This window comes from Panthera pardus, unplaced genomic scaffold, assembly GCF_024362965.1.
Source record: "Panthera pardus isolate Hobbes unplaced genomic scaffold, ASM2436296v1 HiC_scaffold_10, whole genome shotgun sequence".
Taxonomy (NCBI): Eukaryota; Metazoa; Chordata; class Mammalia; order Carnivora; family Felidae; genus Panthera; species Panthera pardus.
This window is the reverse complement of record NW_026526655.1, coordinates 8,554,653-8,571,762: the sequence shown is the minus strand read 5'-3', so window position 1 is coordinate 8,571,762 and position 17,110 is coordinate 8,554,653. Positions and strand designations below refer to the sequence as shown.

General features: G+C 38.8%; 1 protein-coding gene across 1 annotated transcript in view; it reads left to right on the top strand.

The window, feature by feature from the left end:
• Nucleotides 1-17,012, top strand: part of PSMD1 (proteasome 26S subunit, non-ATPase 1) — a 94,072-nt gene extending 77,060 nt beyond the window's left edge. Inside the window, exons 20-25 of the mRNA XM_019445609.2 lie at nucleotides 3,261-3,430; nucleotides 5,402-5,494; nucleotides 7,051-7,137; nucleotides 7,909-8,055; nucleotides 14,516-14,672; nucleotides 16,796-17,012. Of these exons, the coding sequence (XP_019301154.1) occupies nucleotides 3,261-3,430; nucleotides 5,402-5,494; nucleotides 7,051-7,137; nucleotides 7,909-8,055; nucleotides 14,516-14,662 (644 nt within the window). The 3' untranslated portion in view covers nucleotides 14,663-14,672; nucleotides 16,796-17,012. The remainder of the gene's footprint in view (nucleotides 1-3,260; nucleotides 3,431-5,401; nucleotides 5,495-7,050; nucleotides 7,138-7,908; nucleotides 8,056-14,515; nucleotides 14,673-16,795) is intronic.
• Nucleotides 17,013-17,110: the final 98 nt, after the last annotated feature.

Genomic DNA, 17,110 nt, shown 5'->3' with positions numbered 1-17,110 from the left:
GTCACTGTAGCTTTAGTTTTTCCTTGTCCAGAGTATTGTATAGTTGGAATCATACAGTATGTAGCCATTTGAGATTGGCTACTTTGGATAATTGGTTTTTAAGTAGGGTTTAGGAGTAACATTTTACTATTCCATAATCTTCTATGTATTCATTTATTTTTTAGCTGCAGTTTTTGAAGTTTGTACTTTTACACTACAACACTTTACTTGTTCATTCAGAGCTACTATGGTTTCTTGCTGGTTTCTGCTATATCAGAGTTGTTTGTTAAGAATTAGGGGAAAATAAGGGTGCTTGGGTTGGTTAGTCGGTTGAGTGTGTGACTCTTGATTTCAGCTCAGGTCAAGCAACTCAGGCCTGCTTAAGATTCTCATTCTCTCTCTCTCTCTCTCTCTCTCTCTCTATTTCATGCACACATGCGCACTACCTCTCTTGCTCTCACTCTGTCTCTCCCTCTCTTGCTCTTTCTCTCCCCCACTCCTCCTCCCCTCCCTCTGCCCCTTTCCCCCACTCTGCCCTCTCTCTAAAATTAAAAAAAAAAACAAAACAAAAAAACTGGGGGAGGATAATTCTCTTGTTTCGGCTTCATTTCGCTGTCTTTACTGGAAGTCCTTTCTCTCCCCTCTTCCTTACTCTTTCAGGCCTTTCTCCCTTCACTTCCTTTTGTGAATATCTCTTTGAATTGTTATGGACCAGTCAAGTTTTGATGCTTTTTTTGCATTTCTCTTTTTATTTATGTTTTTTGCCTTACTTATTTTAGTGTCATTTAGTATATAAAGGTTCTGTAGTGTCGTGTTCACTATTACAAGCATAATTATTCTGTCACCCCTTTCTACTTTGTCAGTGTCCTGTCCCCCTACAAACTAGGCTGCAACTGCATTAGAAAAAATGTGTAGTCATGTATTCTGGCTCTCAGAAGTTAGTGGTAATGGAGAAAATCTGGAGGGCAACTTCAAAGGAATGACTGAAGTTTGAGAATTCACTCAGTGATATGGTCTCTTCGAGGAGAAAAGCCAAAAATTAAGGTTTATGGTTGAAGTTTGCAAAACTGTGTAAACACTATCAATAGGACAAACTCTTTCTTGTTTTGTAGTAAATCTCCCGACTGTTAGAACAGAAAGCTAGTTTAGTTTCTAAGTCTGAAGAAAATGGGTTTCATTGAAATAAAAGGGAATTCAGCTTCAAAACTTAAATCAAAGATCACATTCTTTAGGAAGCCTTCCCCTCTGCTCTACCCTGCCCAGCCTCATGTTGGGGTAGGTGCCAAGGCATGCTTAGCTGTATGTTCTCACTAGTGCACAGGTTTCTATCCTAATGCTTGCCTGCTCTGGTCTAATTATCTAGTTATCTGTCTTCCCCACTAGACTAGAGACTCCTCAGGATCGCTTTCAGCATTTTGTTCAAGATTCTCAGTATATATTGTAAGCATTCAGTGAATGGGGGAGGTTGAGTAGAGAAAAGTACAAGCAGACAATAAATGTGTATAACTCATTCCTGTTGGAAAAACAAAGTATACCTGATTTTTTTTCCAGATAAAATCTAGGTTATTTGGTTGAACAATTGAACCCCGATTCTTATAAAAAATTAAAGTGCTTTTTAGTGTAGTAGAATTAGTACTTCCTGACTCTAATATGGAGGCATCTGGGAGAGACTGAGGTTTAAAGAAGTGAAATGTATGGGCGCCTGGCTGGCTCACTTGGAGGAGCATGTGACTCTTGATCTCGGGTAGTAAGTTTGAACCCGTGTTGGGTATAGAGATTACTTAAAAATAAAATCTCCAAAAAAAAAAGTGAAATGTGAGCAGAATTGGAATTCAATTAGGATGGTGACTAGGCACAGACAAGCGCCATTTCTAGGCTATGTTATATAAACTAAAAGATTGGGGTCTCAAAGTTCTGGGGTCCAGCACTAATACTTTATATAGAGTCTTCAACACAGCAGCCTGTGGGCCACATCGGACTTAAACATGTTTTGTTTTGCGTGCCTAACAAAGTGTGCAAAATATTGGACAAAATCCAGATTCTAATCTGCTTTTAAAAACAAAATTACCTAGTGACCCTGGACCTACACCCTTGGTAACATGTCCTCTCTGAATATGACATGAACTTTCCATTTGCCTCAATGTCCCATTGCTTCCAATCCAAGTTTTCTTATTTGTTTGCCTGACTGGTTCCTAAAGGCATTCAACTTTTCAACCCCTATTAGCCTTAGATTCTTAGTCTTTCAAGGGCCCAATAATGATCCAGCTGTCTAACTGATGGTTGGATCTTCGCTCTTGTTCACTAGTTTTCAAACTGTTTCTCTGCACTCCTTCAAGGGATAGTCTAGGGGATGTGGCAAGGAATGGGCGAACAGGACAGGCTCTGAGCCATAATACTCTCAACAGCCCAAACTTCTGATTACATAGAATTAGCTCCGGTTTCATTGTTTCACATATTGTACGTCCTCAAAAAATTTCATCTGAATCAAGGATTAGAGATTAAAATTTTTCTTTTGTTAGTGATAGTACTCTAGTTAAAGTGCTCAAGTTCAAACCTTCATATTGCCAATGGGAAAAGAGACTTGAAGAGGTAAAGTCATTTGTCCAAGGTCATAAGGCTAGTTAAAATGTTGGAGCAATCTACTATCAGACATAACTAAAGCAGAAAGAGTAAAACTAAGCAAACAACATCTGCCTCTTGCTCTTTGCTATTGTTTGCAAATGTGTGTACTGAAATTTTACTTTTTGTTAGCATTAAAAGCCCCAGTGTAGAATGTAGATTAATATTTAATTTAGTGGGACACCTGGGTGGCTCAGTCAGTTAAGTGTCCAACTTCAGCTCAGGTCATGATCTCATGGTTTGTGGGGTCGAGCCCCACATCAGGCTCTGTGCTGACAGCTCAGAGCCTGGAGCCTGCTTCGGATTCTGTGTTTTCGTCTGTCTGCCCCTCCCCCACTCAATGCTCTGTCTGTCTGTCTCTCTCTCTCAAAAATAAATATTAAAATTTTTTTAATATTTAGCATTCAGTTTTTATATCCTTTAGGCTTAGTTTTTGGAAAATGCCTACTTATACAGAATGAAGGTCTAGTGCTGTAAAATACAGCACTTCAGTTTTGGAGACCCTAGATAATTCACTGGCTAACAAACTCCAGCTACTCCATATAATATTTTGTGAACTGTATGCTTAAAATAATCACCAAATGCTTCCGTAGTGCAGTGCTTAGAAATCTTTATTATGGCCCTACTGGTTTCATGTTCATGGTTTCTCTCTTTTTCTACAGGTGGTCATAATGTCACAATCTCCTTGCAGTCCAGGACTGGGCACACCCATATGCCTTCTGTAGTTGGCGTCCTTGTCTTTACCCAGTTCTGGTTCTGGTTTCCTCTTTCACACTTCCTGTCATTGGCTTATACCCCTACCTGTGTCATTGGCCTTAACAAGGACTTAAAGGTATGTTTGTAAGACTTCACGTTTATAGTGTGTCTTCACTGTATCCTACCTAATCACCCACTCACAAGGATTTTCATGAAATTTTAAAGATGAATTGGCATCTCACCAATATTTGTTTCCCCTTCAAATTGAGTCATCACCTTGTTGAGTGGAGTGTGTCAGTGGAAGTTTTGAAAATCAGGTCTCCTTACTAACTGTGTAACCTTAGATGAATCAGTTGAGAGGGAATGGTAAGAAAGGAGGCAAATTTAAAAATACGAAAAGGTTTTATAGCTCACTCTTACCAATTTTATTTAATACTGAAGTTCTGTAAGAGCCGTTGAAGGATTTCTTGCAGATAAATGACATGATGAGGTTCGCACTCTAGAAACCTCATTCTGGTGTCCGTGGAAATCCATTACAGTGAATGCTATTGCAATCATCTGGGCAAGGAAGAAAGAGGACCTGAACTAAATCTTAATAAGGAGCGAGGCTTTGAGGCAGGGCCATGTTTCAGAGTTGTATGATGCTAGAGTATTTGATGGAAGAAAGGATTATTTCTAAAGGGAAAAGCAAAATAGGAGGATGTCTCTGGTAGTGGCAGAAAACAAGACCAACAATGAGAAGCCAAGGAATCTGACAGAGAGAAACTAGTCACATAAGTCAAGGACTGGAAGTGATACATCCCCTGTCATCACACCGTCCATGTTTTTTTAGTGGGGTTTGTGATTAGGTCTTTCCTAATCCTGTGGCCTGATGATTCACCTTCTTGTTCTTCCATCTTCTCAGAGCCTTTTGACCTTCAAATAACTCTTAAATCTGGTCATCACTTCTGTTAAAATGTTCTATTAAATTTTCAAAGTGGAAAAATTTGGGACCAGAAAATAGCTGATGAAGATTGAGTATTTCATCCAATTGACTCCCCCCCCCCCCCCCGGTATAGCTATACAGTCATTTATCCTTTAAGTGTTGCAATATAAAACTACTCACATTTGTAAATATTGAGCAAATATTTGTAAATATTCTTTCCAAACAAGAATCTTTAGGTTCTCCAGTCCCTAACCTTTAACCTTTAACATTGTGGTGAAGCATCCTGTATAATCTGTAGGGACTTTTCCCTCTAGCACACAATCTTCTGATCTCTGTTTTCCATTCTTTATAAGGAAAGTAGAATGAAAAAGACAAGATTCCAAGGGTGCCAGGGTGGCTCAGTCATTTGAGCGTCTGACTCTTGATTTCGGCTCAGGTCATGATCTCAGAGTTTTGTGAGTTTGAGCTCCGTGTTGGGCTCTATGCTAATAGCGCAGAACCTGCTTGAGATTCTCCCTCTCTCTCTCTGCTCCCGCTGCTCGCACTCTCTGTCTCTCTCAAAATAAATAAACTTAAAAAAAGACAAGATTTCTTATCCTGTAAATATGATGCCAGTTACCATTCTCTGTCAGTGTAAATTGGGTAAATAGGGAAAAATTCAGACTAGAGAACTTTAAAACCTAATCACTAAGTAGTGTGAAGCTGACTTTTTCATCAGGCTCATGTTGGGCTCTTATAAGGAATGATTACATGGTATAGAAACCGTGTTCAGACTTGTATAGATTGTTAGAGTAGTATAAGGAAGGTACATGGAAGTTAGGTGTGCAGGCTAACTAATCAAAGAACACTTTACAAAGGAGGTAACCGTTGATCTGATGCTCACACCATGAGTGAGACTTACGAAGCAGGGTGCGTGGCCAGTAGAGATGAGATCAAGGGGGTGCCCATGAACAGGCACAGAGCCTCAGAAAAGTCTAAGGAACTGCAGGTAGTTCTGTAAAGCACCTAAAAACAAATTCAGTGAAGAAGACAGATGCCTGTAAGGGAGTTTTGTAAGAGAACATTTAGCCTAGATTGAAACTTCTGGCATTCCTTTGCATTGTATTCTTGTTAAGAGCATAAAATACTTAAATCTTGATTTGGGTTATTTTAATGTAAGGAGAAAAACTTTTATTTCTTCAGATGCCGAAAGTTCAGTATAAATCAAACTGTAAACCATCCACATTTGCATATCCTGCCCCTCTGGAAGTACCAAAAGAAAAAGAAAAGGAAAAGGTAGGTTCTTTGTTCCCTTGAGCAGCATTTGTACTTCTATATAGAAGCTGCTTAGTGTTGTACTTGGGTTTGTTTTAAATATTTTAATGTTTTAAATTAGATATTTTCAAAGTAATACTTCTTATGGTAAAATCCAACATTACACAAGAATGTAAAGTAAAAGCCCTTTTTCTCTCCTGGTCATCCAGGTCCCACGTCACAGGAATCATAATTTGTGAATCCTTGCAAATGTTTTCTCTGCACATGTCAGTACTTTTTATGCCACAAATAATTGTTGACACACTGTTCTGCAGCTTATTGTTTTCACTTTAACAGTTAATCTTTAGGGGATGCCTAGCTGGCTCAGTCGGTAGAGCATGCAACTTGATTGATCTCAGGATCATGAGCTCAAGCCCCACTTTGGGTGTAGAGCCTACATAAAATTTTTAAAAGAATCTAAGTTTTTCAGTGTATATGGATCTCATTTATTGCTGCAGAGCATTCCCTTTATGTACAATACCATTATCTGCCTTCTCAGTTCCTCGCATGATGAACACTTTAAGGTGGTTTCTAATCTGTCACTGTTACAAATGAGACTAGAATAAGAGTCTTTATACATGTATGTTTGTGCACTTGTACGAGTATATCTATAGGTTAGGATCTTAGATGTGATTGATTAGAAGTAATGTATATTATTTATTTTCATAGATATTAACTAAATTTCCTTTCAAAATGGATATAACCAACTTATGCTACTAACAGCAATGTATGAGAATGCTCACTGATGTGTGTTAAATCAAACTATCGTGAGTTAGAGAGCTGCACTTGCCCCTGAAGTTTTCTCAGTAAAATTATCCTTTTTGATACCTTATACTAAGGAAAATACTTTTCTTCCTCTCAACAGTGTTCTGTATTAGCCAGTTGATTATTTGCCGTAAACTTTGTAAGTGGGGATAATTATACAACTGACCAAATTTGAGGGTGGTGGGTGATGAATATCTCTGACGACAACATCCTGTTCCATCAGCTATGTTTCAGACCCCCAGCTTTTAGGTCTGAAACAAAACCAGCTTATACCAATACTGCCAGCCTTCAAAGTCCCTGTTTTACCTTCGATTTTAGCAAGACCCATCAAGAAGGGTAGTTCTAGGCTAACCATTCACCCACTGTGTATTACAATTGTAGAGCATCTAATTCAGTAACAGGATCTTTATGACCAAGTTTGGAGGAAATTTTTATGTTTTCTAGTGCTTTCCCTATAAAGTAAAAATGTATGCAGCACCCAAATATCTCAGAATCTCATAATAGCAAATCCACATCCAAGGTAGACTACAGATTAAAAAAGTAGTAATAATAAGAGTTATATTGGATGCAGGCCTCTAGGAACTAAAGAATCACCTGAGGACTATAGTAGAAAATTATATGAATAAATGTCCTGCTTATTTTTCCCATTTATTCCCTGGTTATTTTGTTATTTATGATACTTACTTCCAGGAAAAGTTATATAGAACTGATTTCTCTGTGGGCTTGTACCTTGTAGGTAAGAGACTATGATTTACCATGTTCACTTCCTCTAGGTTTCCACTGCTGTGTTATCTATTACTGCCAAGGCTAAAAAAAAGGAAAAAGAAAAAGAAAAAAAAGAGGAGGAGAAAATGGAAGTTGTAAGTATAATTTGGTGATCATGTGGGTTGATATATCTATCTTTATCATGGTCCAGGTTCTTCGTAACTGAACATTTCCATACCTTGCTCTTGGCTTCCTTTAAGTAAGTATCCCGTTCCAAGCATAGAGACTCCTAAAGTTTTAATTGGAAGAGAGTTGAGTTCTTGGAGGAAATGACAACTAAAGTGGGTTTTGAAGGGCAGAGTAGAATTTTCAGACAATGAGATGATGTTGGGAGAAAAAAGGCCCTTTCAAGCAAAGAGAATATCATTTGTTTAAATAGACCCTCTTTTTATGGTCTCTCCTGGTAGAAAAACTTCCTTATCCTTTAAAACCAAGTTACATAGCATTCTCACCCCTAAGCACAGTTGTCCTGTCCATCCTGAGTCTGGTATGACTTTAGTTGTATTTTCATTACATCTAATCCTAGCTACCTTTTGTACCTAAGAGTTACTCAGTAAAAGGAATGTCTGAGTGGCCCAGTTGGTTAAGCATCCAACTCTCAGTTTCGGCTCAGGTTATGATCTCACAATTTCGTGAGCTCGAGCCCCGCGTCGGGCTCTGTGCTAACAGTGCAGAGCCTGCTTGGGATTCTCTCTCTCTCCCTCTCTCTCTGCCCCTCCCCTGCTCACACTGTCTCTGTCCCTCTCACTATAAATAAACTTCAAAAAAAATTTTAAAAAGGAGTTGCTCAGTAAATTTATCAAACGTTATTCAGTGATGTGGAAGAGAAGTAAACCTTTGTTGGGTTATTTTCTCATATTTTCCAGGACGAAGCAGAAAAAAAGGAAGAAAAAGAGAAGAAAAAAGAACCTGAGCCAAACTTCCAGTTATTGGATAACCCAGCCCGAGTTATGCCTGCCCAGCTTAAGGTCCTGACCATGCCAGAGACCTGTAGATACCAGCCTTTCAAACCAGTAAGTTATCTATGGCCCTTAGCTATATGCCAGTGGGATATTAATTCATAGAACAATGACATATTGATAGAGGAGGATAAATCTCCAAAGCATTGGAGAAAGCTCTCTAGAACAAATCAGTCTTTTAGCAAAAGAGAGGACATTCCCTTCCATTTCATAGAGATGTGGGAGAGATCTTTTTTTTCCTTTGGGTAACCCTACAAGCATCCTTCATCTACCAGAGGCTTACATAATAGAAGTTCCTAATACAGCATGGTGATAGCTATGAGGTCAGCATAGACTCCAGGACCAGACATCCTGGGTTTGAATCCTGACTCTACCATTTACAGCCTATGTAACCTTAAGTCTAATACTAAACCTCTCTCTGCCTCAGTTTCCTCTCCTGTAAAATAAGAATTATACCTAACTCAGGAATGAAAGAGTGAATAAGGTGATAACAGTTAATACACAAGCACTTAGAGCATTGAATTTTACAATTTGAAAAGGATCTTTCTGCCATTTAATTTATTCTAAGGAAGAATGTTTCAGGTTAGAAACACTGAACAATAATTTGAGCATGAAAATGTCTTTTTTTCCCCCCACATTCTTATAACTGGAAAACAAAGCTATTAGTAGACACATTTAATACATCCAGATCCTGGGCCTGTCTACAGTGCCATAGATGAGATTTCTAAAAAAAAAAAATAAACCCATTCTCATCAACTTGAAAGTGGTCCCTGATAGTGGTGAGTGGAAGGCATCTCTTACCTACACTTGTGAGCCAAGGTCTTACCTAACTAGATTATCGGCTAGAGGAGAGAAGGACAGGGATAGATGGCTGTATTTAGTGGTGAAGAGCTAGAATTGGGTAGAACTGAGTTTATACTCCAGCTCTGCCATTTCTTAGCTGTATAACTGAGACAAGTCTTTTGATCTTTTCATGTTTCAATTTCCTCATCTGTTAATGTTGTAAAGATTAAATAGATCATTATATGTAAAATGCCTAAAACAATATCTGGCACATGGTAAGTTCTTAATAAATATTAGTTGATGGGGCACCTGGGTGGCTCAGTTGGTTAAACACCTGACTTCAGCTCAGGTCATGATCTCGCGGTCCGTGAGTTCAAGCCCCGTGTTGGGCTCTGTGCTGACAGCTTGGAACCTGGATCCTGCTTCGGATTCTGTATCTATCTATCTATCTATCTATCTATCTATCTCTCTCTCTCTCTCTCTCCCTCCCTCTCTCTCTCTCTCTCCCTCCCTCCCTCCCTCCCTCTCCCCCTCCCCCACTCACAGTCTCTCAAAAATGAATAAATGTTAAAAAAAAATGTTTTTTAAGAAAATTTAATAAATATTGGTTGATGGTGGTAACAAGTCACCAGATGGCTGTAGGTAGCAAGGCAATCAGGCCAGGAAGGCAGGAATAGTGTGAAGATCTTTTCCTACTTCCTATTAGTCCTTCAGTATGACTAGAACCTGATACTACTTGATCTGTAGTGTACAATGAATGAATTCATAGAACCACCAATGCACACCTTAAATGCAGTCACTGTCTACTCGACTACCCAATTCATCTAAGTGGCATGTTTACAGAGAGTGTATTCTAACAGTGTCTAGAAACTGCTGTTGCCAGTTTAAGTGGGGTATATCAAGAATAGATCTATTAGCGCATAACTAGTGAGTACATAAAGCACACAAGACACCCAGTGTTCTTGACAATTACGAAGAACCGAAGACAGCAAAGTATACGCTCCATATCGTGAGGCCATATGAGAAGACTGGTATGTTTCTGTTGGAAATTAAATGTTTATTAGCATTTGCTCAGAATGAGAGGAAGCTGCAACCATTGTCCATCTAGGAGTCAAAAGACTGGCTTTGTCAGAGCAAGCCAGCAGTGAAGGCTAAGGAAGAGTTGCCAGCTGCCTGGCTGACTGTTGGTGGTATGCTTCCCTAATGCACACACAGCCCCTCAGCAAAGACTGGAGACTTACTGGTTCCAGGTGTTTAAGGAAAGCCCTGCCCAATCGTAGCTGACCACTCAGTTGAGTAGAGACTATGTGGTCACGTACAGCAAAAAATACTGACTTTATGGAAGAAGTTCAGAAAAGTCACAAAACAGACGATAGCAAACCCTGGGGAAGGGAGAGAATCTGATTTCCAGAGTGCCTGCATGATATTATTTTAATGTCCAGTTTCAACAAAAAATTACAAGACATACAAAGAAATAAAAACCTAGATGTCTTATGCAGACTAAATCAACTACTTAAAATATGTCTGAAGACCTAAAGGAACTAGGTTTAAAGAACTAAAGGAAAGTATGAGAATGTCTTGACAAGTAGTATCGGTAAAGTGATAGAAATCATAAAAAATAAGAGATTATGGAGTTAAAAAATACAGTAACTGAAATGAAAGCTATTAAAGGAGCTCAACAGCTGATTCAAGCAGGCTTGGGCAAACTTGAAGATAGGTCAGTTGAAGAACAACTCTCCAAAAAAGGGTGAAGAAAAATGAACCTCAGAGATCTGTGGAACACTACCAGGCATACCAAGCTACATAAAATGGGATAATGGAAGTCCCAAAAAAGAAAGCATAGAATATTTAAAGAAATAATGGATGAAAACTTGGCAGATTTTATAAATGTTACTAATCTACGTATCCCAGATGTTCAGTAAATCCAAGAGTGATAAACCCAAAGAGATCCACACCCAGCCCCATCGTGATAAAATTGTTGAAAAATCTTGAGAGAAGCAACTCATCATATACTGGAACCCTAAATAAGATTAACAGCTGATTTGCCACCAGAAACCATGGAGGCCAGGAGGCAGTAGGATGATATATTCATAAGTGCTGAAAGAAAAGACTCTCAACCAAAAATTCTGTATCCATCAAAACGGTCCTTCAAAAATGAAGGTGAAATTAAGACATTTCCATATAAAAATGAAGAGAATCTGTTGCTAGCCAACTTGCCATACAGGAAATAGTAAAGTGAATGCTTCAGGCTGAAATGAAAGGACACTAGACAGTAATTTGAATCCACATGAAAAAATAAAGAGCACTGGTAAATGTAACTACATAGGTAAATCCGAATGATAGTATAAATGTATTTTTGTAACTCTTCTCCTATCTGGTTTTAAAGACAACTGTATTAAGCAGTCATAAATTGGTATTGATGTATGCACAAAAGCATAATTTGCATTAAACTATGTCATAGTTCTGGCTGCTAAAGCAGATTGCCACCTGTTGTTTAAAACTAAATGGCTTAAACCACAAACATTTCTCACAGTTATGGAGGCTAGAAGTCCAAGATTAGGACGCCAGCATGATTGGGGTCTTAGTAAAGGCCCTCATCTTACTTTACACATGGCCTTCTTCTCATTGTATCTTCACAAGGCAGAGAGCAGAGAGGAAAGAAGCTCTCTTCATGGCTCTCCTTATAAGGGCACCAATTTCATTATTAATGAGGGCTAATTGCTTGCTAATGGCCCACCTGCTAATACTATCACTTTGGGGGATAGAATTTCAACATGTGATTGGCAGGATGAGAAGACACAGACATTCAGTTCATAACACAGTAACAACAAAGGAGTGGGGAAACAGCTATATTGAAGTGTAGTTTTTGTATACTTTGAAATTAAGTTGCTATTTTTCAGTGAGATTAAGATGTTAATTGTAACCCCAAAGACAACCACCAGACAAAACAACTCAAAAGTAGACTGAAAGAAACAAGGAAATTAAACTAGTACACTAGAAAGTACCTACGTAATGCCAAAGGAAGCCAGTAGTGGAAGAATTGAGAAACAAAAATATAGAAGACATACAAAAAACAAATTGCAAAAATGGTATGAGTAAATCTTACCTTAGTAATCAGATGAAATATCTTTTTTTTTTTTTTTTTAAAGTAAGTTCTAGGCCCATCATGGGCCTAGAACTCACAGCTCTAACATAGAGTCTCATGCTCTACCAGCTGAGCCAACCAGGCACCCTCATGAGATGTAAATGGACTAACCAATCCAGTTAAAAGGCAAAGATCAGCCAAATGGATAAAAAAGAAGAGGATCCAACTACATGCTCTCTTATTAAGAGACACACTTTATGAGGTGCCTGGCTGCCTCAGTCAGTAGAGCATGCAACTCTTGATCTCAGAGTTCAAGCCCCGTGTTTGGTGTAGAGATTACTTAAAAAATAAAACAGAGGGAGGTAAACCCTAAGAGGCTCTTAAATACAGAGAACAAACTGAGGGTTGATGGGGAGATGGGTGGGGAAAATGGGAGCTGGGCATTGAGGAGGGCACTTGTTGGGATAAGCACTGGATGTTGTATGTAAGGGATGAATCATAGGAATCTACTCCCGAAGCTAAGACTACACTATATATACTCACTATATGTTAGCTAACTTGACAATGAACTATTAAAATTTAAAAATGATAATAAAACAAAAAAAATAAAATCTTAAACACACACACACACACTTTAGATTCAGAGATTCAAAAATTAAAAGCAAAAGGATGGGGAAAGATATCCCATGCAAACAAGTAACTAAAAAAGAGCTGAAGCAGCTGTACTAAATCAGAAAAAAATATATTTTAAGACAAAAATTGTTGCTAGAGACAAAGAACATTTTATAAAATTTTATAAAAAGGTCAGGGACTGACTGGCTCAGTCAATAGAGCATGCAACTCTTTTTTTTTTTTTTTTTTTTTTAAAGTAATCTCTGCATCTGACGTGGGGCTCGAACTCATGATCCCAAGATCAAGAGTCATGTGCTCTTCCGACTGAGCCAGTCAGGCGCCCCAGAGTATGTGACTCTTGATCTCAGGGTTGTAAGTTCGAGCGCCATGTTGGATATAGAAGATTACTTAAAAAAGAATAAAATAAACCTAAACCACATAGCTATAAAAGGCTCTTTCCTTATGTTGTTTATAATTGCAGGATTTGAGTTGGATTATTTCATTCCAATTAAGCGTAAAATAGTACAGTTATAACCTGGAGCCATCTGTTTCCAAAATATTGGAAGTCCTATTTGTTGAACATAGATATTTTCTTCTGTTTGGTAGACAGTTCATCTCCATTTGGTCCTTTAAATGGTTCAGGTAAACTTGCAGGCCATGGAGGATTAGTGGCCTTGTACTGTGTTTGTTTTTGGGTGAATATGGATAGCACAGGCAGGGTCCATTCATAAAATGGCTCCTCTGCAAGGAAAGCATACTTTTTAAGGGAAAGAGTTAGAAATTCATGTGTATGGATATGTGGGTGTTGAGAGAAGAGAAATAGAATATAGGTAGAAATTCATGAAGGCACACCAGTTTTATAGCATGGCAGGGCAGAGTTCCGACGAGTAGAAATCAGATTAGGTTGAACTGCAGAGATACTTGTACATACATGAATCATTTGACTAATGTGCTTGTGCTTCTTTTCCTTCCCATTAATGTGCTTTGGTAGAAATAATGTTTTTCCAGATGTGCCCTGCCACTGTCGACTGATTTAATTACAGAGAGCAGCTTTCCATTTCCTTTGACACAGGCAAGAAAATAAGATAAGATTAGCACACCAGAGATGGGTGAAGAGTTTGGTATTTGAATTTACTTGTAATATGTTTGGGAGAGGGCTAATGCAATTGATTTTATACTATAGTTGTTCTTTGTTGCCTATCTACTACTTTGTTGTCTTGTATCACAAGGATTTATAAATTAAAGTGAAAAACAATCGGTAAATCTGTGATATTTCTGTCGTTCTCTCTGTCATTCTGAAATTGCTGGAGAAAAATTGGCTTTTCATTTGTAGATTGTCTTTTGTGTCCAAAATGATAGTTTTCTCACAAATAATAAAGTGTCTAGTAGACTAGCGTGCTTCTTAGACTTGAATGTGCACACATATCACCTATGGATCTCGTTAAAATGCAGGTTCTGTAGATCTAGGCAGGGCTGTGTTTTCTGCATTTCTAACAGAGCCCCAGGTAGTAATGATGCTGCTGCTCCAGGACCATGTGTTGAGTGGCAGGGCATTAGAATTCATATTTATACTTAGGCAGTAGACGTTCTCACTACATTCAGACTGAGGCAAAACTGGAAGTGCTTACTGTTCTTCGCTTGGGATGCATCATCTAAACCTCCTACCATGCAGAGCCACTGGGCTAAGTTTGTAAATATTCCTTATGGATTACAATTTTCTTTATCCTTCGTAATGTACACTGACGTTGCTTTCCTCGTTTAGTCTTCAGACTATTCCTGAAGGAATAGATGTGGAAGATCTTATTAGCCCCTTCTCCCTGTTGAACAATCTGTCACCGGTGTAGCATCACACAGGCACAGATGCCCAGGTTTTCTGACTTTTGTCTAGTAAACTGTAGTTCTATTCCAGTCCTTTACTTCCAACTCATTCGAGTAGTCTTAAAGGTACCATTTCACAAATATGCGCCCTAGACTCGGAAGCAGTCTGAAAATATGAGTGGAATTTGTGCTTCATTCCTTGCTCTGTGTTTCCAGCTCTCCATTGGAGGCATCATAATCCTGAAGGATACCAGTGAAGACACTGAAGAGCTGGTAGAACCTGTGGCAGCCCATGGCCCAAAAATTGAGGAAGAAGAACAAGAGCCAGAACCCCCAGAGCCATTCGAGTATATCGATGATTAAGGACCCAGAGGTATGTGTAGAATAAAATTGTGTATCAAGGGAAATCTGTTGTCAGTACGTCATAAATGTTTTAGGCAGAGACATTGTCTCACTTCTTCCATTCCTTTTATGCTTAATCCCTATTTACTTAAATGGTATTAAAATTTCCCCTCTTTTTGATTTCTTCCTGTGCGCATAACCACCCGTTCCTTTTTCTTTTTCCCTCCACTCTCTCTGCCCTGTAGTGTTTGACCAATGCTACTAAAGTGGCTACATACTGTTTTCATAGGTCCATGAGGAGGTAAGGAGCTTGCTCCAGAATGTAAATCTACTCAGTGCTTCTTTCATCAAAAAAACCTTGCTCACTTACCTGCTCCCCCTAGAAAAAAGTCTGCTGAACTAACAAGTTGCTCACGGTAGAGTTGATTTACATTTTGATGTAAGCCCCTTATTACAGATCATTTACAGTTCATGGGCCGGCCTGGTTCATGGATCACACAGGTCTAGGCTTCTCACTGATTGATCTCCGTCTCCCTTTCCTTTGGCAGTTCTTTTGGCACTGAAAGCCTTAATTATTTATTCACTGAAGCTATTGAACATCTAATGTGATAAGACACGGTGCTTAAAGGTACTTTGGAGTCCATCAGACTATAACACAAAGCTTTGTCCAGTTGAAAAAGATTATTATTCCAGTATTCTAACAGTGTTGGAGTAGGTCTTTAGATGCAGAAGATTGGAATAATCTATCTAAAGTCATGAAATTGTCCTTTTTTCCCCCATCTTGTTAGTAGTCATCACATATTTGAAGATAACCTGTGAACTATATAATCAAGGTTTACTAAGTCCACCCTAGTACATGTACATTGTCAGACAAATAAGAATTTACTCTTCTACTGTCCGAAGATAAGAAGAACAGGGGCACCTGGGTGGCTCGAGTCAGTTAAGTGTCCAACTTGCTTTCGGCTCAGGTCATGATCTCACGGTTTCTTGAGTTCGAGCCCCGTGTCAGGCTCTGTGCTGACAGTGTGGAACCTGCTTGGGATTCTCTCTGTGCCCTTCCCCCACTCACACTGTCTCTGTCTCTCTCAAATAAATACACTTAAAATAAAATGGAAATAAAAATAATAAAAACAGTATCATTTATTACATTATGACAAAAGAAAAATACATTCAAACGTCAGGTGGTAAATCTAGCACCATGAGTGTTACCCACTGACCAGCATTTAATGAAAGCTTTTTACAGAAGTCTCAGATAAACATTAAGTCAGAAACCCTGCCATTAGTAGGAAACTATATTCAAGCCTCTGAGAGTGTTTGGACCTTTGAGAGAGGGAGATTTATACTAACTTCCTGGTTATGTAAACTTAACTTTTGAAAATTATTTTTCAGCCTTTGGTTTCCTAAGCTTTACCCAAGCAGCACAAGGCACTGTTGATACAGTGAGCACTCGGTGTCTATGTGGAACTGAACGGACTCACATTAGCCCCCTTAATTAAGCCTTTATAACACCTTCACGCCTTACTGAAAACCCCTGATTAAATCTTTTAAGGCAGTTAACTACAAGATGGCTTATAAAAGTTTTAGTTAGAAATTGGACTTTTTTTCTTCCTTCCTTTTTTTTTTTTTTTAAGTGAACTCTGTGCCCACTCACAGCCCAGAGTTCGAATGTCGTACGCTCCACCGACTGAGCCAGGCCAGGCACCACAGAAACTGGATTCTTATTCTTTTCAAAAGGATAAAATACTCAGTCTAGTAGGAGTGTAAAAACTGTAGTCTGTCTTAGCAAAAAGTAGCTTTTAGGACGACACAGGCAGGGTTAGGGGCTAGTTTTAGACTTCAACAGCTAGTAATAAAAATAAAAAATAAAAAAATGTTTGAAGAATGACCCTAGGGGCTCCTGGGTGGCTCTGTTCGTTGAACATCTGACTCTTGATTTTGGCTCAGGTCATGATCTCACGGTTGTGATATTGAGCCGCTTGTTGGGCTCCATGCCTAGTGTGGACCCCGCTCACGATTCTCCCTCCCTCTGATCTTCTCCCCTGCTCACATATGCGCGCTCTCTCTCTCTCTCTCTCTCTCTCTCTCAAATTAATAAAAAAAAAAAAAAAAAAAAAAAAAGAATGACCCTAGCTTTCCCCCTCACCCCTTCCCTAGGATCTCATTGCTCTTCTGAAGAAGACTGTCCAGGCTCGTATGGGAAATGCCTGTGAGGACGTTCATGCCGAGACCCGCTATTCACTGCATGTATCATTGCCTCTGCGTTGACCTGAAGAACCTTGTCTCCAAGTCTTTGGTGAAGAGAAGATATAGGACTATTTAGTGTGCTCTTTACAGAACTTGGTTTTCAAATAAATATATTAAAATCTCAAAATGGACAAGAGCTTTTTAATTTGTTTTTCAGCCTCGATTTTAAATGAATGGACCTAGTATCCTCCCCCGCACCATGAAATGCCTAAACCCAAAGAGCTA